The 21,874-nt window shown below is 43.0% G+C and overlaps 1 protein-coding gene across 32 annotated transcripts in view; it reads right to left on the bottom strand.

Annotated features, from left to right (window-relative positions):
• Window positions 1-21,874, bottom strand: part of CACNA1C (calcium voltage-gated channel subunit alpha1 C) — a 484,401-nt gene that overhangs the window by 73,746 nt on the left and 388,781 nt on the right. For 26 of the 32 annotated variants that reach the window (XM_074584499.1, XM_074584530.1, XM_074584575.1 and 23 more), the window contains exons 17-27: window positions 20,886-21,006; window positions 20,689-20,758; window positions 14,482-14,614; window positions 12,641-12,770; window positions 8,906-8,965; window positions 5,161-5,267; window positions 3,567-3,654; window positions 2,338-2,445; window positions 1,584-1,636; window positions 1,337-1,483; window positions 225-426 (exon numbers count right to left, since the gene is read on the bottom strand). In XM_074584499.1, coding sequence (XP_074440600.1) covers window positions 225-426; window positions 1,337-1,483; window positions 1,584-1,636; window positions 2,338-2,445; window positions 3,567-3,654; window positions 5,161-5,267; window positions 8,906-8,965; window positions 12,641-12,770; window positions 14,482-14,614; window positions 20,689-20,758; window positions 20,886-21,006 — 1,219 coding nt within the window. Of the gene's footprint in view, window positions 1-224; window positions 427-1,336; window positions 1,484-1,583; window positions 1,637-2,337; window positions 2,446-3,566; window positions 3,655-5,160; window positions 5,268-8,709; window positions 8,770-8,905; window positions 8,966-12,640; window positions 12,771-14,481; window positions 14,615-20,688; window positions 20,759-20,885; window positions 21,007-21,874 lie in introns of all 32 variants that reach the window. The other 6 variants (XM_074584559.1, XM_074584386.1, XM_074584419.1 and 3 more) reach the window with 1 other exon arrangement.

Below are 21,874 nucleotides of genomic sequence, written 5' to 3'. Positions count from 1 at the left end.
AGTGAACCAAATGGTACAGCACACATTTTTAAGTGAATGTTGTCCCTTGAGAAAATTTTACAGCAAGATTTTTTTTATCTGACTCCTGAAAGATGGCAGTGAAGCCAACTTATTGTTTTATCTTGTTGACAATCTTCACATGTTCATCTCTATGCATTTCTTTCTTAAATGCTTATTTTCAATGTATTTTCTTCCTTTAGTGGCAACAAGGTGTTGTAAATTACCTGGTTTTTGTCCAGCTCACAGTTCTTGTACTCTTGTTCTCCTTGTTCCTGAAATGTGACGATGACGAAACCAACGAAGATGTTCATCATGAAGAAAGCAATGATGATGATGTAGATAATAAAGAAGATGGAGATCTCAACCCTGTGATTATAGATGGGTCCCACATCCTCCATGTGGGAATCAATGGACCTATACAGCAACCTGAAAGCAAACAGGAGCCCAATGCAGAGAAAATCTGCAACTGCCTGGAGGCCTTATAGGTGATATAAAGTTTAACTTTGTAATTTTCTTCTATATGTATCAAAATTCATTCACTCACAGATGCGCAGACTTGCACTGAGTGTAAAGTCTTGCAAAAGAGAAGACATGGCTCTTACTAACTTTACACATTTGAACCTGTTCAGGGGTGAAATGTTTTCATAGTTGAACAATTAAAATTTAAAACAAAAGCATGCCCTTCGGTTAACAGACGACAGGAAAGTCTGTGTTGTTGGGAACTGAGTTTTGTGCGAGAAGGGGATCTCGGCACTTTGAACATCTGTTAACGCTGCTGTTGGCGCCATCCGGTGACACAAGTCAGGGTCAGGTCCCTGATACCCTGTGTGCCCATGTCACTCTGACAGAGTGGAGCTGTGGGAGTCCTTGGCTCGTGTGGCACAGACAGCACAGCCTGGTAAGACATCCCACGTCTGCCCAAACTGCAGAGATAGCACTGATGCGTTTGATATTGCCCTTCTGGCTCCATTGGGAAGCTTGCAACACCTAGCAATACTGGTAAGTGCCTTAAGGGCATTTTATATCCGTTTATATACATATATACATATAATATTTGTAATAAATATTGCTATCATTGCCACTACTGTCAATCATTTTTAAGAGCTAGAGACAGTGCTGTATACTGTTTACAAGTACAGGAACAGCAATTCCTGCAGGCCCTGAGGAATTTACAAAGCACATAATACTACAATGATTGCTGCCACTATTGCTACTTTTAATACTTTAGACTTATTTTACCACTTAGAATGGGAAAGACTATGCTCTGCATTTGATTTTTCTCTTTTGAAATGAATGACGACATCGCTAGTGTTGCACCGGCCCAAGAAGCACTCACTCTGGCCAGCCCTCAAATGTTGAGACAGTAAAGAGGGCCATCATGGCAGTCAAGACGTTGTCGAAGTCAAACTTGCTGTTCTCCCAGCTCCGGGGCTGTATCATGGGCTGGTTGACCTCACCATCCTTGTACGTAATGTAATAACCTCTGTGGATGGAGAGCAGAGAGAGAACATGGCAGAACCGCACTTTCACCACTGAGAGTGGGTGGCCAGTGAAGGGGGATAACTGGGAAAGGTGAGACCCACCTGCATTCTGCTGCTGTCTGCTTGGAGCTATCAGTGCAGCTGTACAGCTTGCCCTTGAAAAGGAAGAAAGAGGAATGAAGCTTCCTTTCCTGACAGTGCAAGGGTTAGGGCACGTAGCAAGGAGACTGCGTTTACTACTTGCTTAACCAACTATGAATATGTTTACATGCTCTTTTTCAGGTAGATGTGAGCAAACTGGATCAAGAGTTGCCTGCATCTGGGTAGTTCAGAGCACAGGCTTTTGTCTGCTTGCACAGTACTTAATGTGTATGTCCTAGGGCGCATGAGCACTCAGTGCTGCAGAACACTAGTTGTCAGAAGGGTGGTGGAGGTCAAAGAAATAAAAGCAGACATAAAAAAGTGAATGAATAACCTCCCATGATTATCTGGCATGCCCCTTCCTCTACGAGATGAGGGGTAAACAGCCTGCAAATACCAATCCTTCAGAACAGTCCCCTCCACCAACCTGGCACTAAGTCATGCCACAATCTATTTAGGGAAAAAAGTAGTTACTGATGTTACTGATGATTTCTTAAGATTAGAAATGAACGGCAGGCATTCTGAATATTCCTTGTCCAGTTTTGGGGAACTGCTGGTAGCAGGAGCCTGCGTAATGCTGACAGTGCCCAAAGTGTTTTGCCTTTCACACAGAAGATTCCATCTCCCCTTCCTCAAGCTTCTTCATGCTATTTTTCTTCCCACCCCATAATACAGCTCAGCATAATGGATGAATGAGTGGGCCCAAGGGTTTTACCTTAAACAACTGAACTCCAATGCAGGCAAACATGAACTGCAGCAAAGTGGTGACAATCACAATGTTTCCGATGGTTCGGATGGCGACAAACACACACTGGACCACATGCTGCAAACAGAAGATAGGAACAAAAGTAACTTGCAGGATTGCTCTGAGCTGCTCTGGCTAAGGGAGAAGTCCAAGAGTAAAAATACAAATAAAAGAGTTTCGTTTAACTATTGTCCATTAAGTAATGTCTCAAGAAAGGAGAGAGAAGACCAACTTGTTATGTTCCTCACTGTACTCTTAGAAGCAGGCAGAAAGGGAAAGGAAAATACCAGAGCTGAGCTGTGAAACTTCCAGCAGCACCGACTTAACGTAGTTGGGCACTCACCAGCCCACAGAAAGGAGTTTATCCAATACAGCAAAGTTATGTTAAAATAGGCTTGTGACTCCATCTGTAACCCTAGCAAACTACAACATTTAACCTCAGTGGTGATGCTGGGCCACCCAGCTGGAAAGCAGCTTGCTAGAAAAGGACCTGGGGACATGAGCTCTGGCTGAAAAGAAGGCAAATGATGTCCTGGGCTGCATTAGGCAAAGTACTTCCAGTAGGTTGAAGGAGGTGATCCTTCCCCTCTACTCAGCACTGGTGAGGCCACACCTGGAGTACTGGGTCCAGTTCTGGGCTCCTCAGTACAAGAGAGCCATGGATGTACTGGAGGGATTCCAGCAAAGGGACACAAAGATCATTAAGGGACTGGAGCATCTTTCCCACGTGGAAAGGCTGAGGGAGCTGTGACTGTTCAGCCTAGAGGAGAGAAAGCTCAGGGGAATCTTGTCAATGTATATAAATACCTGAAGGGAGGGTGCAAAGAAGGCAGAGCCAGGCTCTTTTCTGTGGGACCCACTGACAGGACAAGGGCAACGGGCACAAACTGAAACACAGGAGGTTCATCGAAACGTTGGGAAATACTTTTTTACTGTGAGGGTGACTGAGCATTGGAACACGTTGCCCAGAGAGGTGCTGTCTCCGTCCTTGGAGATATTCAAAAGCAATCTGAGAGTGGTCCTGGGCAACCTGCTCTCGGTGGCCCTGCTTGAGCAGGGTTGTTGGACAAGACAACCTCCAGAGGTACTTCCAACCTCAACCATTCTGTGATTCTGCTGAAACACTATTTCAGCCATTGCAAAGGTGCCTGAAATAACTTGAATTTATAGTTTACAGAATGCATTGGGACTCTTCTCACCTTTAGTCCTTTGGCTCTGTTGATGGCCCTCAGTGGTCTAAGGACTCGCAGAACACGCAGGATCTTCACCACATTGATGGCACTGGACCTGGAGGAAAACATTAGAAGTTTTGAGAGATGCAGCAATATAGGGGGTGTGCTGCTGTGCCCACTCCTTCTTGTTTGAAATCCTACATAGCCTTAGACTGCTTAGGATAGTTAGAGAGTCAACTCTTTGCTATGGCACTTCAGGGGCAATGGAACTACTCTCTGATGTTATCTTCATAAGTCCTGCTTCCTGGTCTGGGCAGGCTCAGCTCAGTATACATTCTCCTGGCTTTCAACATTTCTGATATATTAATGAAAGGAATGGAACATGGGCAGGGTATTTTTTTAAGGAGGGGAAGCTACCAAAGACTCTGTAGCTATCTATGATATGCAAAATGTGCCAAGATGTAGCCATCACAAGACATTTTCAGATAAGGCTCAAAGAAGCACTCCACTGAAATATTCATACAAGTGTGGGAACTCCAGGTGACTCCAGCATTAAAGGTATACCATCCACCTGAAGTTTGATCCTGCAACGTGCTTGGCCTCTGATCCCGCAAATCAATTAAGTGTGCACATAAATTTAAGGATGTTTAAACTCCCACTGAATTGATTACAATGACTTTGATACTTAATTTTTTAAGTACTGAACACAACTATCTACTACAACAGAGCTCTCTGAATCTTCTAGGACTAAAACCCAGTCTGAGAATGTTCTCCATGCTGTATGGCATCAGGCCTTCCTACCACTTTTGGGAACAGTTTTTTTGCTAACATATTAAGAGTCTAGTTAGGTCTGTAAGAAAGAAACAGCAGGTCAAAACGAGCACTGTGCCATTCTTAAGACGTTGACTGAAAGCCCAATGGACCTGACCAATCCTTCTGCTTGACTTAGCTCTGTAACATAATATACATGAGCTGCTAACTTGTTATGGTAACAATTGTGAGCTTATTTCTCATCATTTGTGATAGTACTTAGGAAACTCCGTATGTGATGCATAGAGCTCCATGTAGTCAAGTAAATCTACAAACTTATTAAGCAAATTAACAGATCAACCAATACAAAGTGGCGTGACAGGAGTAGGATCAACTGTCACTGCCACCAGTACTCTGCAGATTTTCACACAGCTCTTCAAGCGCTTGATGGTCTTCCATTGACCAAGACCCACAGCATTTTAGGAAGTAGCAAAACACTATCGCCCCATTTTCCAAAGAGGTTATGAGAGCTCTAGGAGGCAACAGTAAGTCACTTAACTGTTCTGAATCAATACAGTGAATCAGGGTTCTTGGAAGGAAGCTAAGTGTCATCATTCCCAATGGACCAAGTTTCTTGTTCTCATTTGCTCTTTTTGAAAGATCCCCCCTCCAAGGAAATGCTAGTGTAGCATTTTCCAATTACTACCTCCCCTCCTGAGGATGAATTTTAATGGTCTTGAATCATCTGAGAAAAATACCTCCAGGCTCATGAGAAAAATCTCACCCAGGTAAGACAACGAGCCTGAGGTAACACCTCCCAACTCGTCCCTACGATCCCCAAAAACCAGCCAGTTGAAAATAGCTCACTCACTGGATCCCAAAGGAGATGAGCGAAACGCTGACCACCAGCAGGTCTAAGATGTTGAAATAGTTTCTGCAGAAGGAACCCTTATGGAGGAAAGCCCCGTACGCGGTCATCTGCAGGAAGGCACACGAAGACAGAAACATACTTTGCCATTAGCATCTGTTCAGAAACCAAAGCCAGCTGGTTGTGCTCAGAGTATATAATTGGGGAGGGGCAGTATTTCTAACATAGCAGACAATTTACCCCCACACCCCAAAGGAGAAGGTGAGTCCCCATTGAAAGAAAAGAGAGTGAAGAAGACAGTAAGATATCTATGAAAGAGCTAACTAGGGCAGGAAAGCCAGTACTACGTTCAGTGAGGAAAATACGCACTTTGAGTGCATAGAGTACCTAACATTTAGAATCAGCAAAGCAGCAAAATGACTGTTTGCAAAAACCACTCCTTGCCATCATATGCTTTTCCCTTTTTCTTCAGTGGCAGAGGACGTTTGTGAATATGATGCTTGTATTATATAAAGGCCTCTTTAGCTAAATTGAATAAATAATATAAAATAAAAAGAGCCCTTTTGTAATGTTTTTCAACGCTTAGACCAGCTGCAGTGGACAGTTGAGCTCTCTTCCCTCCATGAAGAAAAAACAGAATCCTCAGGGACTGGATTCTTTAGAGCTGAACTGAAGCAACAGGAGGAATTCCTGATGTCTTGTTTGCTCCATCTGTTCAGCTCAATATCCCTTTTCCTACTCCTATCCAGTTTCCACCATTTTTGTTCTAGAAGCTGCTGCGTTTTCCCCTTGGTTTTCCTCACAAGGCCCAAGACAGAGTGGTTTCTTTGTGGAGGTAATCATTACGAACATCACCCATCAGAGGAACGGAAAAATTTTACATGTTTTACAAGGGACTCTCTGCCTCTTCTGGGTATGAAGGGGTATTGAATACCTCCTGGCTTCGAGGCGGATGTCACAGCTGCAGAATTGGATTAAGTGACAGTGTAAACAGAAATAGGTCTCAGCCACAATGTCAGACCTAAACACTTCTGAGCTCAGAATTTGAATTTTAGACTGAGGTCAGTTACAGAATGTGACTAAATGAGTCTGGCACGGTCAAAGATGGTGAGGTGCATTTGTACCACCTACCTTAGACTTGGTGAGCAATCTAATGTAGCTGCTTTGAGGACACCCCATCCCCACAACTGCTAATCTCCTTCCATTACCTGGGTTAGGAACACAGGCTTCTAAATTTGGTCCTCTGAATCTCATCTAAGTTAGATGTATAAAGTAACTTGAAGGAGACATCATGAGACTGTTCCTCAATGATGAGCTCTAGCCAGACTCCCAGCTGAGAAGCATGAGCTACAAATTCAAATGGAGTTTTCTGGCTCCCGCTAATAGCTCAGGATGGCATTACCTGCTAGTGGTTTCCAGCCATGCCTACCTGTGACAACTTTATTCAGAGAAGGGTGGAAGGGCACATGGTATATCAGATTATTTTTTTCACCAAACATCCATGACATCAGGGAACTGACTATTGATCAGTCAGACGGAACTTAGAAGGGGAGGAAGTATAAACTCTGGTCTTGGCTTAGAATTTATACTTATAAACACATTCAGTTGGGAAAGGTGGGGGAGAGGGGCGGTTCTTGCCATAACAAAGGTGGTAAAGGTGCCCTTTACTGGTTAGATTTTGTATGGCAATCTTGAAAGAAAGGAGACACCATTGAAATCAGTAGGGGAAGTTCTGCTGAATTTAAGTTCTATACAAACTGTGGTTCTCTTAAGCCTGTTGAGAGATTTTGTTATCTCAGAAGAGACTCTCAAAGCATGTATAAGCTATATCTGTCTCCCATCTGGGGCACTGAACAAGCATTTAGGATGCCAATTAAAAAAAAATGGTGGTCACCTTGCTAACATTCACCGGACTCCACCATGGCAGTGTGTGTCTTTCAAGCGTCATCAGCAACATGAGGGCAGATGAAGCCTGTTTCTCTACAGCCTTGAACACCCTATTGCCATTTATTCCTTTGTTTCTTTACCATTTACACTGACTTTGCTGTTGTGCAAAACATTGTGCTCAATGCAAGCCAGCAGAGAAACACGCCCTGAGAAACCAAGCCACTTGTGAGGCAGGAACTGACAGGATAAGAACAGAAGAATTCCTTAAACATTTGTAGTCCTCGCACTCCTCTCCCACTTGAACCCAGAGAATATCCAGGGGTGCTGACATATATCCGCTGAAGTTAACAGGAGGGAATGGGGAAGGCTCAGGTACTATGCAGGACGCTCCCCTGATAAAAACAGAGCAATACGCCAATGGGTTGCGTTCGGTTCTGCTTCTACTGAAGTCAATAGGAGTGTTACCATTTGCTTCAGTGGGAGCAGAATTAATAACTGTAAGTTCAAACAGGTGCCTTGAACTACGGTTGTATTTCATAAATGTTGCTCTTGAGTTGTTTCCCTTTTTTGACAGGCCTTTTTGATCCGCCATTTGGTAAGTGCATGTTCAGATTTATTGTGTAAACACAGATGCGCGCTGCACACAAGCTAATATGTACACCTCTTTGGAGAACATTATGGCTTTGGTGATTTTAAGTCATATCCAAAAGGATGTCTCTACACAAATATGCAGGGGCCACCCTGCTTGCCAGCCTCCAGTATGGATACTGTTATTAGGGTCTTGAGCTGCAAGATTTGAGCAACTCTACGGTACTGCCTGCCAGCCCTTAGAACTAGCTTGCTGAGAAAAAAATCAAGCTGCCAAGTGAACCTAGCATTTAGAAAGCCAGAACTTTGCTCAATTACTGTTATTTAACTTATTAGCCTACCAATTTGGGAAAATTGGTGTTAAGAACAAGGCAGCCTATTTTTATTTTCTTCTGAGCTAAATCATTCTCCTGCGCATTTCCCTTGGTATAGAGCATGTTCCCGGGAAATGGGAAGGCAGCTTTCAAACAGGCAATGCAGCAGTTTTCGTTTGCAGCTACAGTCCTTGGTGTTTCAGTGATTTCTACTCTTGGTTACCTCTCCACACCCGAAAATCGAGCTTCTGCACTGCGCTTCCTGTCTCCTACCTGACTGTACACCCTGTAACCTTACAGAAGTCATTGGCCGCCCTCTGGCCCAGCCTCGTGACTTGTGCAGAAAGGAGGCTTCTCTTTGGGTTATAGCATGTGTAAGAGGAGGTGTATGTGCTCGGGGTTCCTTGCACAGCAAACAAATCCTGTTTTGGAAAGACTGTCCAGGGTTGAGAGAGAAATTTACAGGGTGATGGTCTTTTTTCTGGGTCCCCTCTTACTTTTCCCAACCGGATCATCCTTTCCTTGTGATTCCCCTAAAAAGCACCTTTTTTGATGTAGGCCCTGAATTACAAGTTTGAATATCAAAATTTCAGAGAAGACTTTTTAAAGCAACTAACAAAACAATAAAATCAAAAAATAAACAATCCTTTGTGGATAATAATGAGGTTTAAAAAAAAAAAAAGAGAGCGATAGAGAGCAAGAAAGAAAGAAAGAAAGAAAGAAAAAGAAAGGAGAAAACGAGTGTATTGCTCAGATTGGTTACCTTAAGAATAATTTCTAATGTAAAGATACTAGTGAAGACATAGTCTGCATTGCCTAGGATCTGAAAAATAAGCACAATCGGGTTAGTGGTACTGAGCGTGACCCAGGAACAAACAGGCGTGTGTGTTAGCAACAGATAGTGGCAGAAAACTAGTAAGCTTGTGAACAGGTTATGGTAGAGAAGATGGGCACTTTACCTTCAGAGCAATTTCAATGGTGAAAATGACAGTAAAAACTATATCAAAATAAAAGAGAATCTGTAAAAACAAAAGGGAATAGGAGCGGGGAGGGTAGATCAGTGACTGATCACTTGAATGGGAAATCACAGTTCAAAAATCAAATACATACGCCTTTTAACAAGGGAACAAGGAGGACTATATAGGAAATGGTTTTGTAACGATGTCCTGCTGAATGCAGTGAAGGTCCTGTCACAGAGGACAAGAAGAACATTACATGAAATCTTTTCTGAGTTACAATCCCATGAGGCTTCCAGAGGCAAAATAACTTCTTGGTTGTTGTTGTAGGATCTTCCTTCTTTTTTTTTTTCTTTTTTTTTTTTTTCCCCCCTCTTTAAACCTGATAACAAACAGTTGATTCAAGGGTTTTCCCAAATAGACTTCCAAACTGAGAAAGCCTGGTCTCTCAGCGGAAAACATGAGATTCCTTCTTATTAACTTCCACTCAGGCTTGTACTGTGCCTCTCTCAAAGGAAGAAAAGCAAACTGCAAATTCATGCTCTAGCTATTTTTTTTCCTCTATCCTGATTTGCCCTGGATTAAAGTGAATAACAAAGACTCTGCCAATTGAACAGAATCCCAGCTCTTGTATTTCAACCATGATTTGATCGTGTGATAGCGGTGCCTAACTTAGGTCTTGCATCTTTCTATTGGCATCCTGGATAACAGGCAAGCTGAAACACTCATCATTCCCATGAACTTAGACCTGGTGATGGGGTTACTGGTGGCATGCATGGCAGACCACAAAATGTGTCCCTAGAGTGTCACAGAAGGCAACAGCAAGTCTGGAAGTGTAAAGTGATTTTCAAAGTAACAGCATCAAGGACAGACCACTGTTGATCAACTGACATCCCACAAAAGCAAATGGGAACTTTCCCATTGACTAGTGGGACTGGAATTAAACTCTCTTTGTTTCCAATGTATTCCAGTACCCCAAGCCATTTTAGCGTTATCTACACTACAGATGGTGAAAATCGAAATTATTGTGCCTTTGGATTATTGTTGTTTTGGCTTAATCAAGTTCTAAAGTGTAAGGCCAATATATGGAAGCTGTAGAAAACTGATAATTTGTGAAATTTAAACCTTTACTGCTAAAACACTAATTAACACGCAGCAGTAAACTATCCTCTCCCATCTCAGAGGTATTTATTGTATCTCAATGCCTGTACTCTACGTTAGGTTTATTGGTGGCTAGATTCTTACAACTTGGTATGCCACGGGCAGTGGGGTAGTTATTGCAAAATACAGGGTTATTTTAGATTGCACTATTTAAGCATGATCTGAATCTGGACAAATTTGCAGAAACTGAATGTCAAATGGGGGGATGTATCACTTAAAATTCTTCAGGTCACTACTCAATTTTTGACCCCAAGTTGTTCTCACTTCTTCAAGGCTGTCTTGGGCTCTATCAATTTTTGCAACTGAGAGAATTAAAAATGGGCCATTTCAAGGATGGACAGATCTCAATTGCATCCTATATTAATTTACACACATTATAATTGGAAATGTCCCCTTGCATTGCTGCCTTGTAGGTCCTGACATTTGGTTATTATATCAATGGAATAATTTTATAATCAATGGGCCAGATTCATGGGTACTCTCAGGCTGCTTTGCATGACTCCAACAACATAAAGCAGCCATAAACTTGATTAAAGTGGATGATTAAGCTGTACCTGCAGCTACTTTACATCACCGGAGCACAGCAAAGCAGCTGAGCGTCCTGATGAATCTGGCCCCAAAGCTGCAGCTAGTAAAGATGTCCCTTACAGATGAAATCATGCCTAATGAAAATGATCACTGCTCCACTTGTGCAGGCAGTACTATTTAACAGCAGGCATATTTATTATTATCTAAATATGAATTTACCCTAGAATATATTAAAATGAAGGAGCACCTTGCCAAGGTGCAAACAGGAGATTATTGTGAGCATAGAGTCTTAGGACTTGTTTGGGCTTTAAAGGCTGTTTGATCAGACTAGGGGGGCACTTCCAAAAACTTGCTGCCCGAGCCCTGTGTGACACAAGAAAGATGCAGCCACTATTCCGCACCGGGACAGAAGGACAGAAGCAGAGTCCAAGCCCCTTTGCTAGCCCTGGGTGGAGAATGTTCTCTCCATTCCGGTCTTCCTGCTCTGGGACAGTTTGTGTCAACAGCAGCACTAGTCTGCATGAGTCCTTGCGCACAGGTTAATGCCTGAATATGTTGTCCCAGAGTGAAGGTAGAGGCAGTCAGTTTGCATTCAGCTTGCTTGCTTTCCCTCCCAGGCCCCTGTGTGGGCACAGGGCAGGACACAATCTTACTGTTCTACTGTCAAAGTGTAAAGGCAGATCACATTTGCAACCCAAACATCTTGTCAGTGTCCCCTTGTATGACACATTTTAAACATCTGTACCTGCAAAAATTAAACACAGATTTTCATGCAACATCAGTGGATTCAGATACACAAGACAACACTTTGCCCCAAACCGTCAGCTCTTTATATCCAGGACAACCAGCTTTGACTTTTTTTTTTGTCACTTAAATCTCTCTGCTACAGATTCTGCGGCAGCTTCTGTGGCATGTCAGAATCCCATATGCCAGCAGACATCAGGCTGCAGTGCTAATATATATTGACATACATTTATCCCTACGTGGTGGGCACACTCAGCCGTGCCCAAAATGCATCACTGGTGGCATGGGTTTGACTGTATTATTTAGGGCTCTCCTTCAGTTCCAAATGTAAAGCAGCTCTGAGATATGCTCAGGAATAAAGCTACATAAACATCTTCTCTGCATGCATTTAAACACTTATGAGCAGGATATTTCAGGGGGGTAGAACACTGAGAGTTAAATTAAGGTTTTATTATTAAACAACAACAAAAAAAGTCCCATTCTTAAAGACTAGCAAGCTCTTCCAGCATAAAGACACCAAAATGCCACTGCAGACAGCAGAGATCAGAAGTCTCACATATGACTGCTGACTCCTCTGATTTCTGCAGTGACCCCAGACTAATGGAAACAACCACTGGCAAAGTTAAGGGAGCACTGAACATTTCAAAAGGCTAATAAGAATGGTCAGGAAAGAAGGTGAGAATGTATCTCCCTGCTGAATGCCTTCCTCTCCTTCCCCCAGGCTGGTGAGGAGAGCCGAACAGCATATTTTCTGAGGATTATCTCAAATTTAATGATAGCTTTGTAGCTTGCGTTCAAATAGTCTGATTCTAACCCTGATGACACCAATTTCCCCCAGAGTGACTGCATCAAACTCAAGAATGTTACTCCTGATTTACACCACTGTGAACAAAGTGAAAATCAGGCCCTGGGCTTTTTAGTTCAAAAGAAAGCATGTAGCAGGACAGCAATATTCCAAATTTGCAAATTCCCCAAATTAGAATTATCTGTATCCCAATCAATGTTTCTACAGCCCATTTCTGATGCTTTAATCCCAGGGAACAATAATTTTGCTTCAGCCTCCTGTCAGTCCTTCCTTCCCCTACCCACGCTTCTGAAATGAACTAGAGGCCCAATTCTGCACTGACTCATGTTCCCTGCAAAACCTAATGATTTCACACACTGCCTACAAAACGCACAAATCAGAGAAGAAAGTCACTCCCAAAGCCTCTAATACAGTCTTTTCTGTCTTTCCTGGCTTCAACTCATGGTCTGCTTGTACCACGCTTTTAATACACAGCGAGGGAAGGAGGATGGGAAGCATACTTGGTTCCTAAAGGAGAGATGTCGGACGGGGTCCTCAGCTGCCAGGGAGATGCTGCTGAGCAAGATGAAAAATAGGATCAGGTTGGTGAAAATGTTATCGTTAACGATTCGATGGCAGTGGACACGAAACCTGCAAGAGAGAGGAGAGGCACAACTTTATCCCTCAGAAAACAGCAAGACCCAGGAAACATCCCCCCCTCCTCCAGCAGGACTGGCCCTGGAGGACTGTTCTGCAGAGCAGCTTCCCTCTGCCCCAGCAGCAAGGAGACGATGGGCCCAGGCAGCTGTGCTTGGTCCTGCTGGGTGCTGGGCAGCCTTGGCTCTCCACGTCATGCAGTGATGCCCACAGGGTGAGCGGCTGCCTGCAGGACTCGCGCTCAGTGCGTTTGAATGGAGAACAGTCACTCCCTCCTGACCGAGCCTTTTGTGATTTAGATGTTGTCTGAAACCTGCCAACCCAAAATTATATCCCTTGTTTTCATTCACAGAACCATTCCCATTCATTTAGCGGGAAAGCTGCAGAAACAGGCTTCGGGGTGGCCAATGTCTCTTTGAGCTGGGGCTGCAGCGTCACTGAGCAGCAGCTGTGGGGGATCTTGCTAACAGGGCACAGACTGGATATAGGGCAGACTGGCATTTTCAAGGGGCTTCTGGGAGGACATCATGCCATGCTAAACATCATCCCAATATAAACTGCTTGGTGCTCTTAGTCAGAAACTAGCAGGTAAAGAAGTAGCAGTATCCCATCAAGCAGTGTGTTTACTGGAGACCATTACAGCACTTTCCATATGTTGGTATTAGGATACGAGGAGTTAAACCTCATAACAGTCCTATGCATAATTCTAGAGGCACTTCATTAATCTATTTAGCTCTACTTTTGGCTGTTAAGCCTCCAAGCCCCTATTATAGCAATTTTACAGATGATTGCAGAGGTTAATTTACTTCTTCAACAAGCGACAGTGGGTGGGTGGCAAAGCTGGCATTAGAGTCCATGAGTCCCAATCATCATCAGCCCCTCCCTCTTGCACATACCCAAGGAGGAGCGGCACAAGCCCTGCTGTGGAAAGACTGGCTCTGAATTCAGCTGTGCTTTTAAACCCCTGCCTTACTTTGGGGCTGTGTTTGGAGGCCCAGTCCCCGAGGGAGATGTTGGGATACATGGTACTGCACAGACCACTGGGCCGTCAGCTCATTTCTGCACCCTTGGAAAGATATATTCCCCTGTGTCATAGCTCAGCCCTCCTCTCACGGTACTGGTCCTGTGCATCTGTATTGGAAAGACAGGTGAGGCAGTGCGAAGCCACACTGTAGGAACCCAAGGGGAGAGCACAAGAGAAGAATTATTCTCCTCAGCCTCCCCTCAGAGCTATGGATTCTCATCCTCCTCCTCACTTTCCTTGTATGCTCATTCTTGATGTGTGATTAGAGACACATGAACTCCCTGCTGGGTGTGTATTTTGAGCAGCCAGTAGGACAGGAAGCTCCTACCTCATGCTTGACTGATTGCATGATGGCTTGCTTGCAATTTGGACCCAAATATGTTGGGGAATTCCAATTACTGACTCGCTTCCAAGTCCCTTATTTCCAAAGCTGTCACGATTTGTGTCTTCAATCAGCCTTACAGGTGCCATGAACTCCCATTGAATATTGTCAGGGGGGTCCCTACAGTTGTGCTTTCATGAGGATTTCATGCCAGGGCCTTTAAAGCAGAGACTGGTGAAAGGAGGTCTCTGGTATGAACTGCTGGAAGGGACCTTTGCACCACATAATCTTTGGGGCCCAGCATGCAAGGGGTACCTGCTCTCCGCCTCCTTGTTCCAGCTAAGCAGTCTCTTAAATACCTGTTGTTAGGACTGAAGATGAAAAATGCACTGGCATCAGGCATGGGCACAGCCTTTTCCTTGAGGTGCAGCTCAGACATCGGGCGAGGCCGAGGGCCAACAGGCATCTCAGGTTCTTCCTCATCTTCCTCTGCTGTAAGAAGCATTTTTATCTTTTAATGAAAAATACAACCCATTCTGGAGTGCTAGGGCATTTGTCTCTGTCATAACTAGAGCTCAAAACTAAGAATCATTGAAATGGGATGACAAAAACTTCAGGTTTCCTGTCCACTTTTCCCTTCTTCAAGGCAGCATTTGCTGCCCAGTGCTCACCCTGGCAGACATTGATCTAGTCTCCCTGTAAAACCATTAATGCTGGTAAACCCACAATATCCTCACAACAGTCTCCTCAGATGCTTCACTGCAAAAAAAAACCCTTCTTCTAATGACTGACTTGAATCTTTCTTGCTGTGGCCTAAATCTGTTATCTATTTCCTTATTTTCCATGGACACAGAAAATAGAGAATTCCCTTCCTCCTAAAGAAGGCTTTTACATACTTGAGGACCATTATTATGTCTCTCTGAGGATTTCTGGTTCCTAGAGCAGTCTTTCCTGAGGTGCTATCTTCCCTAGGTCTCTGATCATTCTTGCTACTTTCCTCCAGATTATCTGCAGGATTAACCTGCAGTTGGGGTTCTACTGGTGCAGAGGAGAGCTAGGTTACTTCTTATAACACCATCTACCTGTTTAAATGACCTTCACGGGCACTTCTTTTCACTACACTCTGGCATTAATTTGAACTCTTTGCAAGGTTCTCCACGTAGCCACTGCCACGTCTGTCATCGTGTCTGGATGAGAGCATGTATGCCCCAAAGCAAACACGGAGCATGGGCACTTTGACTTACACCCATCAGAAATTCTTAAAATTGTCCCCTTTCATAATTCAGGGGGAGGAAGACTGAAAGGGCAGGAACGAGGCTGAGACTCTCAAACTGGATGCCTATGGAGCAGACCTCCAGGCACTGTGTAGGTCAGTGATCACACTCAAGGAAAAAAATGCAGAGATGAGGGCTAAGTGGTATGTGAAAGAGAAGCTTCCACCTTTGAGGATTGCTTCTACCTGCTGAAGTCAGATGCTGTTTTGTAAATTACATGAAAAGATACTGCTATTTTAAAGATCCCAATCTTCTCAATCAGCAAGATAGGAAAAATTATTTTAAGAAAGTAGCCTGACAGGTTAGATGCAACTGATACATCTTCCAGCCAATGCAAAGGAGAAAACTCAAGTTAAAAGGTTTATCTTGAGTCCATAAAGTGAGATAAATTCCAGGAAGAGCCTGTTCCTTTAGGGTCAGGTACTATACTTGGTCTGGTAATGGACACTTAAGAAAGAACAGATGAATCAGCACAGCACCTAATCTAGATGTCAAAGACAGGAGAAAAGTGGCCTTTTCAATGCCTGCCATTAATACATGCAAATAGGATTCTTTCTTCACACTCTTGTAGCAAGAGTTCAGCTCAAATTCACTTGATGGATTTTTGGATAAATGTTTGAGCTGGTACACAGGGTTTGTACTATTTAAGCTGGTCTATTTTTTAACAGCTCAATTTTAAGTTGTAATACACTTTATAACACTCTTTTTACAGGCTTTATTAGTTAAAGAAACATTATTTCAGAAGTAGTTTTGTGCATAGTACTTGTAAAATTGATGTTAATGTTAATGCTGATATTTATATAATATTATAATACTTTGCACTTGCACCTTTTTTCTACAGATTTCAGAGTGGTCTGACAATAAGTGAAGTAAGCAAATTCTTTTTCTTCTTCAACAGTCCAGAATACTGATGCCCATGATCACGTAGGATATTTGAAAGCTCTCACTTTAAAAGACTAGCATTCTGAGTCCCTGCTCTGTGCCTTCGCTATTAGATCATTCTTTTTCTTTTACTCGGAGGAATGCTTGAAAAAACACTTTCAAATTGGCACAGAACAATGCCACAGGAAAATGGACTCTTAGCAGAAGGACCAGCTCCATGAAGACCATAAAGAACTTTGTTCCTTTCCTCTTTTTCTTGTGTCTGCCATACAGCAAGAAATACATTAATGATTCTGGCAACCACGTACTTTCAGTCTAGAAAACACATTCAGCTCCTCAGCCATAGATAAAGAATAATGTTCTAAATATTTTTCATTTAAAGTAGGGTCTAGGGCACAGAAGAAAGGAAACACTCAGGCCCATATATGCAAAGAATAACACAATTACAGCCTCAGCTCAGTTCGTTACCTAAGCTATTTACCCGCATATAGAAACAGTATGTTGCACAGTTGCCAGCACTCAGAAAAGCAAAGGTCAACATGGTATTCACAGTTGGGCTGGGCAGCACATCGGCTGCAATCCAACATTTGTTCTTTGACTGTTTTCTACACTTAAGGTGTATTGTGTTCAAAAAGTGACACTTCCAGTCAAGCTTGCCACAAAATCATAAAGAAACATGACTCAGAGCTGCCAAGTTCAGATCTAGGTTTGAACTCTCCTAAAGTTCAAGGAAATTCAAATCTGGGACTGTCATCTTGAATTATGCTTCATTAGAATGGTGATGTCCTTTGGTTGCGAAGCCATAAGCACACACAAACTACAGTGCAGCATCAGTGAGAAATTCGATAATGAGGATTTTTTTTTGTTACTGTACAAAGACCAGAACTCTTGTGTAAAGACATTGCTTTGCTTCAAGCTCCCATGAATCATCCCAAGCTTTTACCTTCATCTGACATTCTGAATTCTTTGTCTGTTTCTGTACTAGACTGCAAGACTAGCTCCCTGTCTTCCTATAATAAACATATCACCATAATAATCCTTCTAGTGTACACAAAACTCTGGAAGAACTAGTCTCTCCCTCCAACAAAGAGGATAGGTGATCTGATGAGCTGCAAGTACACAGAGTATTCTGGGGCCTAAGAGCAACACTGTGTAGCAAATAGAGTCAGAAGAGGTTACCGAGAAAACTGGTTGAAGCAGCAAAAACAAACAGCAGATTGAGCAAGGTGGGGTAAAAGAATAAAGGGAAAACAAATGAAGTGACCATTTCAAATTGTTTCTGAACACTGGGTTAGGGTGAAGGATGTTTTCAGAGGATGGCACGGTACAAAGCCACGGAAAGGTCACAGGCACTAGCAGCTTAAATTTTGAACAGAAAATAGGTAGAACCAGCTGACTGCATGTAAGAAGCAATAGGATGCTTCACTCAAAGCACAGCTAAAATAGATCCACATGCAAGTGGGCAAGAAAAGGTGTTTTCCCAGATGGGCCGTATATGGCTGCCTGGCATCTCCTGTACCACAGCTGGACCAATCAGCAACTAGCAGAAAGATTCTGGACTGGTCAGATGGCCACACGGGAACTGGACAGGGGTACATGTGGGGATTGATAAATTCTGGCTTGCTAATGCTGGGGAAAGCCTTGGAGCCTTGTTCCCACAACTGACTACACAAGGCAGATGTGACATGCCACATCAGCTCTGAGGGGGCCTTGCTGTTTCTGAGCTTTATACAGCAGAACGGAATAGATGACTACGGCAAATGTTATCTAACAAGGAATTGACAAAACTTTACTGCATCTGAGCCTTATGGTTGACTTCCACGAACTCTGAAACCTGACCATCCATTCAAATTTTAGGTTCTGTTCAAAAGTATGCCAAGCCAGGGATTGGCACCCCAAGGCAGGAGTTAGAAGGGTTTTTACTTAATTTTCTGCACTCTAATCCTATGCACAGCTGCAGAAAAAATGCCCATGACACAAACTGTAGATGAAGTTTTCGTCATATAGTTCACATGCTGGACTATTTCTAAGCTATTGTCAGTGAGCTTAAATTTGATACATGGGTAACTGTACCTTCACTTCAAAAAAATGCAATGGTTTGCCAATTCAAGCCAGCTGAGAAACAGAACTGTATCAAGCTGTTTTTATTTGTGCTTCTGACTGAAGACTCCCACAAACCCCTTAGCAACTGGGGATGGGTGTCCAGTAAGTGCCTATGCCTATAGAAGTGCTGGGAGGATTAAAGCCAGAGCGATCTGCCCCAGGCAATGTTAAAACACTATTGCATGGTGTTGGAACCACACTCTATTCCTGACAAATGGACTATAAATATGGATGAATACCAACATAGCAAATGTGGGGTTTTTTGCACTGAAAATCGTGCAATGAACAGTCTTCCTTTTTGCTTGTCTGAAACCCTTGTCCATCCACTTAAAATGAACTGTTGTGTCTTTTCTTACCCTGTCACGGTAACCTATTATCAGACATTTATTAGGAATCATGGAATAGAAGAGAATGTGGTTTATGACCTGTTACATCTTGTTACATAATCCTAGGAACACAGACGGGCAGAGCAGGAAAGGGTCACAAAAGGCCCTCTGGTTCATGCCTCTGCTAAGCCAGGATCAACTAATTATTATATCTAAGCCTTTTCTGGCAGATATTTTCCTGACCTGTTTTTAACAACGTTCAGTGATTCTGGGCTTCCACAACCATCTTCATGATCTTTTCTAGCCTCACCATTAGAAAATTCTCCCCTGTGTGAATCTTAAATCTGTTACTTCTTCATAACGGAGATAATTCCCCTCCTACCTGTAACAGGCTTTTATGCATTTGAAGACGCTTCTCCTGCCTCTCCTAGCTCAAACGACCACAATTCTTTCAATCTTAGTTCTTGCTTCCTAGTAGCATTGTTTTTGTCATGCTTTTCTACGTTCCTTCCCGTTCAGCTCCACTTCTAAGCAGAGCGCCCAAAATGAGATACGATATCCCACCTGAGATCTTATCAATGGTGAACAGAATAAAACAATTGCTTTGCTCTGGTTAGCTTTCACTGGCCAGTCAGAAGAAAACCATAACTGGACTAAAGGGTCATGATTTCACTGTTTATAAATCTCACTACTCACTTGCCTTTTGAAGACAGCAAAATGTTTTTGGCACCTGTTAAGCTTGTGATCACAAAATTCAGATTCTTTTCTCAAGGACCGTTACCTAAATAGGTGTCACCTAAGATCCTTTTTTTGTGAATTGTGTATTCCTGTCTACTTGCAGAACCTGGCACTTTCAATTTTATTTAGACCATTTATCCAGTTCCTCAAGAGCTTGATTGAATTCTAATGCTGCCCTCCAGCATGCTTTCTGTCCTTCCTAACTTCACGTCATCTGCAAATGTATTAAGCATATTTCCTCTTCCATCATTCAGACCATTAACAATGAACTGAACTGAACTCGGGACAGGACCTTGGGTTGTAGAACCTCACTTGGGCCATCACTACTCTCCACATAAAGGGTCTGACCAATTTCTCTCCCAATCATCCAGACCATGTTTTTCTAGCTGGCTTATGAGAATGTTATAACAGACAGTCAGAAGCCTTTGCAAAACTAAAGAATATGACATCTACTTCTTTTATCCTGTCTACAAGTCTTGTCAGCCCCTTTTAGAAGAAAATAAGGGTGGTTTGACGTGATTTGTTCATGCAAATCTATGTTGTCTGCTAGTCATCTCCTTATCTTGCAGTCATATAGTTTGTTTAATCATTTGTTCCAGCACTTTTCCAAGAATGGAAGTTGAACTGACTAGCTTATAATTCTTCTGCTCCAACCCCACCCCCCATTCAGGATCTCTTGAGGAAAAACTGCTCAAAGTTCTGAGATTTCTTCAACCAATATTTTAAGTATCTGAGGAGGAAGTTACCTAGGTCAAACTGGCTTGAAAACTAGCCTAACTAATGCCCTAGCTTGTTTTGTCCAATTCTAGGCTGACATCTCATGCCTTTAGAAATACGCTAATAAGTCACTCTGTCTTTTTGATCAGAAAAAAGTGCAAAAAGGCATTCAGCACTTTGTCTTTCACAACTATCTGTTGTGAGTGTCCCCTGACCACTGAAAAAACAGACTAAAACCGAAGTCATATGTATATTTTCATATACAGAGATTTGTATATCATTTGATTTGGTTCTCTGTCTCCAAATGCAGAGCTTTACAGAGAACCAAATCAAATACAACTAATCAGTATAGGGACTGCAAAGGACCAAGTCCACACCTGTGCAAACACAGGCAAGCACATCATCCTGTCCCATCATGAAAGCATTGCGTGGTTCAGCGTACCTGCTGTCACAATTTGGCTTTATGTGCATTAACAACCGGAGATTCTTTTTGTCGAATCAGGGATAAGAGGAAGAAGATATATACCTGGTGCTTCTGTTGTGGGATATGGGCTCTTTTCTTCATTTTCATTGGGCTGATAATCATCCACGTTGATCTGACAGAAATGGAAGGAGAAGAAGCAAAGCCTTTATCAGACAAGGCAGGGGGTTTTCATTCCCTCAGAAACCCAAGCTGTTCATGCCGTCACTGCACAGAGAGATCTGGCTGGCAGCAGGCCTTACCTTGGTAGCAGGTGGGGATTCTCCATCAGCAGTGATCGATTTCAGCTCGATTTTCTCCTCCTTTGTCTCCTCCTCCACAGCTGTTTTTTCTATCTCCTGTTTCTTTTCAGGACTAGCAGTCCTAAGAGTTTTACAAGATAAAAAGCAAAGAGTTACAAAGGTGAAAAGCTGTTTCCCTTTCAGGAGCTTCATGTAGTATGGTACACACCATGAGAACAATCAGCTGGCTGGCACCTCCATTCTGAGTCCAGCGGCTCCACCTTGTCCTCATCCACAGGCAAAGGCAGAGATTCTGCTCTAATTCTATATAGCATCCTTTTATTTTATAGCTTTCTCAATGGCATGTGTTTGTGTGAGTGAGTGTGCATGTGCAGGGGGAGGAAATATGTGCCTGTGTGTTTGTGCACATGCGTATTTTAGGTCTGTCACTACAGACCTTTTTGTGCACCCAATAACAAAGGCATGAACCATTTTCAACCTATATCTTGTGGACTTCCACTAGGTTGCCTACAAAGTTTTGCCCCTCAATGCACTCCCAGAGCCAGGGAAACCTGCTGACTAGCATGCAGGACAAAACAGAAAGATCTGCACAAGAGATTCCCTCCAAGCAGCCTGGAAGACAGTGATCAAAAACAAATAGTAAGGAGAGGCTTCCCCGCTGTTGGCAGCTGGGAATGACAGAGAAGCTCTACATCCAGCTCCTGTCTCCTAAGAGTCTGCAGAAACACTAAAAGAACTGGCAAAAGAATAACAGCATGTGGCATCAAAAGAGAAGGAAGCTCCTGAATCTTATGTCATGGGAACAACAGTCTGAAAATATGCCTTGTATCTCCTTGCAATCAGGAGATTCAGGGAGATTCAGATGGGATTGTAACATTGACACCATTTCACACTCATTCTCTGCTGGTGCCCTGAAAGCTCATCAGTCACCCAGACTTCCTTTCCTCTGCTCACATTACTGCGACTGTGGAGACTCCCAGCTCATGACA

The sequence above is a fragment of the Larus michahellis genome, chromosome 1 (genome assembly GCF_964199755.1).
Source record: "Larus michahellis chromosome 1, bLarMic1.1, whole genome shotgun sequence".
Classification (NCBI taxonomy): domain Eukaryota; kingdom Metazoa; phylum Chordata; class Aves; order Charadriiformes; family Laridae; genus Larus; species Larus michahellis.
The sequence above is the reverse complement of the archived record's forward strand: the minus strand, read 5'-3'. Positions and strand labels throughout refer to the sequence as shown.